The 7,129-nt window shown below is 41.9% G+C and overlaps 1 protein-coding gene across 1 annotated transcript; it reads left to right on the top strand.

The window, feature by feature from the left end:
* Positions 1 to 501: 501 nt before the first annotated feature.
* On the top strand, positions 502 to 4,994 carry LOC121634907 (serine/threonine-protein kinase pim-3-like). The gene is made up of 6 exons (XM_041977869.1): positions 502 to 1,014; positions 1,196 to 1,305; positions 1,457 to 1,507; positions 1,662 to 2,025; positions 2,800 to 2,976; positions 3,182 to 4,994. The coding sequence occupies exons 1-6, from the start codon at positions 927 to 929 to the stop codon at positions 3,382 to 3,384; spliced, it is 993 nt and encodes a 330-aa protein (XP_041833803.1). The 5' UTR covers positions 502 to 926; the 3' UTR covers positions 3,385 to 4,994.
* The last annotated feature ends 2,135 nt before the right edge of the window (positions 4,995 to 7,129 follow it).

Genomic DNA, 7,129 nt, shown 5'->3' with positions numbered 1-7,129 from the left:
CAGAACCCACTATATGACAACCTGAAAGAGATAATCAGTAGCTGGTAAATGACACCTTAAACTGGACTTTCCCCTTTGATGCTTTTCTGTTTCTCGCTGCAGAGCTGCAGAGGAAAGGGGAGGGAAGACTTACCGCCACGTGCACTCAAACGCCTGCTTTATTATGAAAACTTTTTTGGATTGGTCCAGATACAAAACACGGTATTTATATACGATATCTAATTGGTTGTTGCCTTCTAGTCGATAGTGGACACAGTGCAAAGCTTCCAGACAAGATATGCTTGGGCGTCTCGTACTATGAGAAAGTAGTGCGTCAAAAAATGTTTATTTTGAAGAAATTTCTATATTTAAGTTGAATATTACTGCACACAGTGCACGTTTGTGAGGTGTTAATTTGTATATATTAAAAAGTCGTTATTTTACACAGGATTTAAACGATAACGTCGATTTGTATTGGTGGCGGAGGGATACCGTCATCCAGGTTGCGCGTCAAAATATTGGCTTGGGAAGACCGCGCCAAAGCTCAGACAGCGGCCACTCTTCGGGATAATAACATACCGTGGTGGCCATTTAAACGCGCTCTACTGTAGCTACGGTCACGATACTCGTCGCAGTATTTGGCTTATTTTTTTCTTGGTGAAGAGGACCTTTTTCTCTGAATCACCTGCATTGAGACACAGGAGTGAGATTTGATGCCGGTTTTCGGGAAGCGGTGTGCGACTTCGCGGTCGTGACACGACTCTGACGGGCGCGGTGCGGCGGAGTTGGCGCACTGCTGGACTGGATATATTATTCCCTCGTAACCAAGACGGTCCTTACCACTATTTATACAGCGTTTAACTTCACCGCTTTTCTTTCTGCATTGCTTCTTGTGACTCTTAAACGGTTGAATAAGGGATCGCTTTCACCGGCTTTTCAGCTCGAATATGTTGCTGTCAAAGTTTGGCTCTTTTTCGCACATTTGCAATCCCTCAAGTATGGACCATCTACCAGTGAAGATACAACTCCAGCCAGGTAAGTTACTGGATGTTTTCCGCCTTAATGATGTTTTTTATTTTTTATTTTTATTTTTTTACTGACAATAGCAAAGAAACGAGTGACACACTCCTTTAAACTACGGCTGCAGTTGACCGGCTTGTGAAGCTGAGCGGCATTTTGATGTTAAACGTTCATTTTTATTTTATTTTATTTGCAGTCAAAGTGGACAAGGAGCCATTCGAAAAGGTTTACCAAGTGGGATCTGTGCTTGGCAGCGGAGGATTCGGAACAGTGTACGCCGGCAACCGGATCTCCGATGGCGCACCGGTAAGGACGTGGACGGGAATCGGGGCTTATGTTTTGATCTTACATGTGACACCATCAAAGCGAGGATGATTCTTAGTGCGCCACAAGGGCCGATTATGTGACTCCCTACATGATATTGGCTTATGTTTATTATTCTTTTGTTTCTTTGCAGGTTGCTGTGAAACATGTTGCAAAGGAAAGGGTGACAGAGTGGGGCACAATTGTAAGTAGTCTTTACAAATGTGTCTGTGTGTGGTTTGTTTTGGTCCCCCCCCCCTCCCCTTCCTCCCCATTTTCTGCTACTGGGTGGGGGTGTAAATGTTGTTTTATGTGCGTTATCCTAACAATAGTTTTTAAATACACCCTTTTTGTTACAGAATGGGGCTATGGTGCCGTTGGAGATACTGCTGCTGAAGAAGGTCAGCTCCTCTTTTCGCGGAGTTATCAAATTGCTGGACTATTACGAGCGGGCGGACGGTTGGTTGATAGTCATGGAGAAGCCGGAGCTTGTCAAGGACTTATTCGACTTTATCACCGAGAAGGGCGCTTTGGACGAGGATACGGCACGGGGCTTTTTCTGTCAGGTTTTGGAGGCGGTCAGACACTGCTACAGCTGCGGTGTAGTACACAGAGACATCAAAGATGAAAACCTGCTGGTGGATCTACGCACAGGGGAGCTCAAGCTTATTGATTTTGGCTCAGGGGCGATTCTCAAGGACACAGTCTACACTGATTTCGATGGTAAGCAGCGCCCCCCACGCCCTCATCAGTTATATCAATTTGTGTTGTAATATGTCACATTGCTGGAGCTGTAATGTGTTTATATTAGTATATATCCGTGTGGGCCGTGTTGTGTTTGCCCTTGATGCGCCGCTGTGCTATATTCAGACATGGAGGCGTTCACGAGGCTGTGACGCAGCGATCTGTTTTTGGTTGAGGGTTTTCCTAGCCAAGAGTCTCCAGCCTATGATTGTAAAGGATGGAAAAACGACGCTGCTAAAGAAATTTTATCAGCACCGTCGCAGACGTGACTCATAGCTTATCAACCCTCATTGGTGTCCGTTTTTAATCAGTGACGCATCCCCGGTCTGAATGTGCTTTTGTGCTTCCGGTCATTATTTTGTCAGGACTGCTTGAGTCACGGTGTGGAAATGTTGTGGATATTAGGCCAGTGCCACGTAACATCTGTTTGTTGTGAAACCAGAGTCGGCGGTTCACGTGATGGTCTCACATTGCCTTTTTTTCTGGATTTGTTATCCAAGTTCCTCCTTTCAAGAGGGAGGGGGGAGCAAAAAAACAAAAACAAAAAGAGAGAGAAGGAGAGGGAGGGAGGAGATGCAGTCAGGTCACCCAATTTGTGTTATGTAGTTAAAAGAAGATGGAGAGCAGTTCAGTTATGACTCAGCTATATCAGATAGACAAATCATCATCAGATGATCTAGACACGCTAGATTCCTTTCAAGTGTCACACACTTATCACTCAACTCCAACCTTTTTTCTGTTTCTTTTCAACAGGAACGAGAGTCTACAGCCCACCAGAGTGGATTCGCTTCCACAGATATCATGGTCGCTCGGCGACAGTGTGGTCGCTAGGTGTGCTGCTGTATGACATGGTGTGTGGAGACATCCCCTTTGAGCAGGATGAGGAGATCCTCAGAGGAAGGCTGTATTTCAGACGAAGGGTTTCAGCTGGTAAGTCAACCACAGCATCATACATAATTCATTAGTTGACTCTGTTGCCCTCTAGCCTCAGTTACTGGTACAGCCCAAAATGACTGTTTACATTAAGGGAAGACCTCATAAACATAATAAGCAACTTTACGGTTCACTTACTTCTCAACCATATCTATACAAAGGATTTTGGCTGACTGTTTATGGTCTATGTTTCCTCATTTAGAGTGCCAGCAGCTGATCAAATGGTGCCTGGCTCTTCGGCCATCAGACCGCCCCACCCTGGAGCAGATTTGTGACCACCCCTGGATGAGGGTGACAGCAGAGTCACCTAAGTCACCAGAGGAGCCTGTGGCCGGGGACATCCGCCTCAGGACCATCAACACAGACTCTTCATCAAGCACAAGCTCAAGCAAGGAGAGTCTCTGAGTGTGGCTCTGATGGACTGAAAAGACTTTCTGGGGAAAGAAGGGGTGGGGACAGAAGGGGGTTATATGGACTAAAGGCCAGCAGCCCAACTGGTCTATCAGTGGCCAGGCACTTGACTCAGCTGGCCCAGCAGGTGAAATGTACTTTAATTTTCCTCTTCTGTAGGGAATTTCTAATTTATTGCAGTTTGTTCTTCTTTATCTTATTTTCCCCATCCCCTCTTTTTTTCATTTCAGTCAATTATACTTGTTTCCTGATGGGGAACATTTTGCTGTTGGGGCGGTCTTACCAGCACTATTTATTTCCCCTCCCTTTTAAACCTAATTTTACTTTTGTTACTAGGCTGGTATATATACAGCTGGCAAGGCCCTCCTATTCAGATATGGCTGCTCTCATAGAGCTTGGAGAAAATGTTTTATTTAAATGTTTTAATTTTGATTTTGGAGTGCCTTTTTTGGAAAGCTGCTTTTTTTGGGGGGGGGGGCTTTCATCAACAGCTCTGTTTTTGGGATTTGCTCACGGTGTGGTGGTTAAGTTGTCTGTGCTGTGATGGAAGGGGCATCAAGGCTTTCTTTTTTTTTCCACCCTCTTGCTCCATCACTCATAGCCAACCATCCCCAGGTCAAGAGGTTGTTAAAACTAGATGGGAGAGAAGGAGGTGGGGGCTTTTCCTTACAGTAAAATACTTGAAACACACTCGACTGAACTCTGTGTTGCTCTCTTTAACGCTGCTCATTCACTTTATAGCCTGAACAGGTGTTTGGAAACTGGATCCTGTCTTTTCTGAATGTCTACAAAATGTCAATACACACGTGCACCCTCTCACCCACCCACCACCTTTTTTCCCTCTCACGCCTGTTGCAGGGTATTTAACCCTCTTGGCTTATCTCTTCTTTATTTTTTTGCCTCCATCTCACTGCTTTACACTACATGGCCCCCACCCTTGGCCTCTCTCAGGGTTTGGGGTGTGAAATGCACAATCAATGCAATATTCATGGACTTAATTTTTTTCTCCCCTGTTTTTGTGGTTTCAAAAGATGTACAGCGTGTTTTTTTTTCTCTCTCTTTTTGTGTGTATTTTTTTTTTTCTCTTCCCATTTGCTTTTAATTTATTCGTAAACATGTAGACATTCCACATTCTGTGGTTATTTATTTATTTATTGTCTATGCTTAAAATCTCCCCTAAAAATTTGCATATCCTACATGGCCTTTGGTTTGCATTCCTATAACTTATTTTTACATTTCAACTTTTTTTTTTTTTTTGAGATGTGGAGGATGCACTGAAGCAGTTGTCAATGTAAAGCAGAATAAAACGTTTACTTAAATTTGAAAAAGAGCATTTGAATGTTATTTAACTACTTTAAAAAAAAGATCTGTTGGTAATGTTGAACGACTAGGTATCAGAGTAATCCATCTGTGTACTGTCAAGATTGATTTGAGTTCTATGGGAAGTTAAACAATAGGTGGAACAGTTTTCATAGTTGTCACATAGCCTCATATTGGAAACCCTTCAGTTTAGCTGTGTGACTTGTGGCTGTGAAGGATTGATATTGCTATTTTTTGATACAAAAGTTTCAATTAAACACCCATTTTTATGTACATAAAGCAAATTGTCTGTTGTCTTAATCATTTTGAACATAAACTTGTTTTTAATGTATGATGCAGTACATCCCAGTAGATACAGCTTTTAAATTACCACCTTAATGAAACCTTGAGCCAATTCCATTCATCTGCCTGACAGCAGTCCCTCAGGGAGGTGGGACGAGGCTAATATACATGTCCAATGTAGCAACTGCTTTATTCACACTGCCTATAGTAATAACACTCCGACATGTGTCATGACTATGGATGTGGCTGAAGACAGACATCATAGGAGCCATTAACTGGATGGCAACCGGGGGGGCTAATAAAAGCCACATGTTACTAAAGGTATTTGGTAAGGACACAGAGGGAGGCTGGCATAAGAGTGGAAAAGCAAAATGCACGTCAGTACTTCGCTATTTTAAGTCTCCTGCTTGCCTATCTGCTGCTCATTAACATAAACCATTACTGGACTCATGGAGGGCATGAGTAATAGGCTGGTGGAATTGGTATGTAGTGTGTGAAACCTACTCCTCCAGGAAGCAGGAGTGTATGTCGTTTTTTTTTCTGGAGAGGTACTGCCTCCTCTGGAGAGTCAGTGCTTCAGGTTTTGCACAGCAGCAATTTGTTTCTTCCATCTTAGAATACTTCCTGAAAGCTGAAATGAGTCATAGTTCTGTTTAAAGTCTCAAACACCCCTCATTTCTTGATATTTTGCCAGGAAAACAGGAAATAGGTGCTGTATATTCTTGAAACCTGCAAGAATAAATAGAAATACAGAGTTTGCACAATTCTAAGAGATCTGAAAAGTCCATCCTTAAACCCGCTCAAACCAGCTTTCTTGTCATTTCTTTAACCCTCCTGTTTGGCTGCAGGTCAAATTGACCCATTTTTAAATTAAAATAAATAAATAAACATATTTGTTTGTTATGAAACTTCTGCTAGGCTTAATTATTTAATCAACATATAAAATGAAAATGGTGCATTTCCCATATTTGCAACAGTCAAACTGCAAACTGCTTTTAATTTGACCCTGAACAGAAGAGGTGTCTCATGTTAATTTATCAACACTATGTCAATCTTTCCAGTTTATACTAAAAAGTTTTAACATGCATTTCTTAAAAAAAACAAACAAAACAAAAAAAAAACCAACAAAAAAAACAGAATGAATTGTCCTCATTCAGTCATGATCTTTGCGAGGTAACAAACACCACGTCACTAAATTATAATTAGTATTATTATTGTAGTTATTTGACATGCCTTACCCTTTTCTCCCATTTCCCCTGGGACAGCCACTCACACGGAGGCCATTTCTGAGTAGTCTTCCAACATTAGTTGGCTCAACCTAGGGGCCAAATGCACCTCAGGTCCTGTATCAGGTCCTTGCTGGACTTTTTTTTCTCCTTCTCAATGACATCACTATCAGATGCTGCAAACCATGTAAGTTTAGGCTAATAGTTCTTTGGGAATCACCTTGTTAGTAAAAAGTACAGCTTTATCTGTCAAACGGTGAATTTTCGGACCTGGTGAACACCGTGCTGTCCTTAGCATTTTTTTTTTATAGATAAAGCTATGTGCTTTAGCAAGACAATTTTTAGAGACGCAAGTCAAAATTGGTTCTTTGCCAAGTTTTTGTCATGTGTAGACACAACACTCGTTCATCCTTCAAGTTAGGTGTCTTTTTTATGCTTGAATGATTCATAGATTTCCTGAAAATTCGTACAAAGACTGGACTGAAAATAAGTGGAAAAAGCAGCCGGTGTCTTAGAGAAAAAACTTTGAATGATTTTTAAAAAGCCTGGAGAGATACTGTTCAAGTTTGGCTCCTTGAAAATAAAAATACAAACAAATGAAGGCTGGCTCAAGAATCGACCACAGTCCTGTGCATCTACAAGATTGTCAGAAAGATAATATAACCTCTTCTGCCACTAATGACAATGGCCATTTCTACATTTCCCTCTGAAGATCATTATCCCTGGATAAAGACACAATCATAAGTACCCTCCCAGATGCCAGTGGTTTCCTTAACTGGATGCTTTCTATTCAGCTGGAGTACACACATATTGGTGCTTGAGGACTTCATAAAACACCTGCTCCTTGAATCTTTTTTATGCTTGTTTTTCACAATGAATTGATTGGTTTATATTCATGGGAAAAAAAGCAG

This window comes from Melanotaenia boesemani, chromosome 23, assembly GCF_017639745.1.
Source record: "Melanotaenia boesemani isolate fMelBoe1 chromosome 23, fMelBoe1.pri, whole genome shotgun sequence".
Lineage (NCBI taxonomy): Eukaryota > Metazoa > Chordata > Actinopteri > Atheriniformes > Melanotaeniidae > Melanotaenia > Melanotaenia boesemani.
The sequence above is the reverse complement of the archived record's forward strand: the minus strand, read 5'-3'. Positions and strand labels throughout refer to the sequence as shown.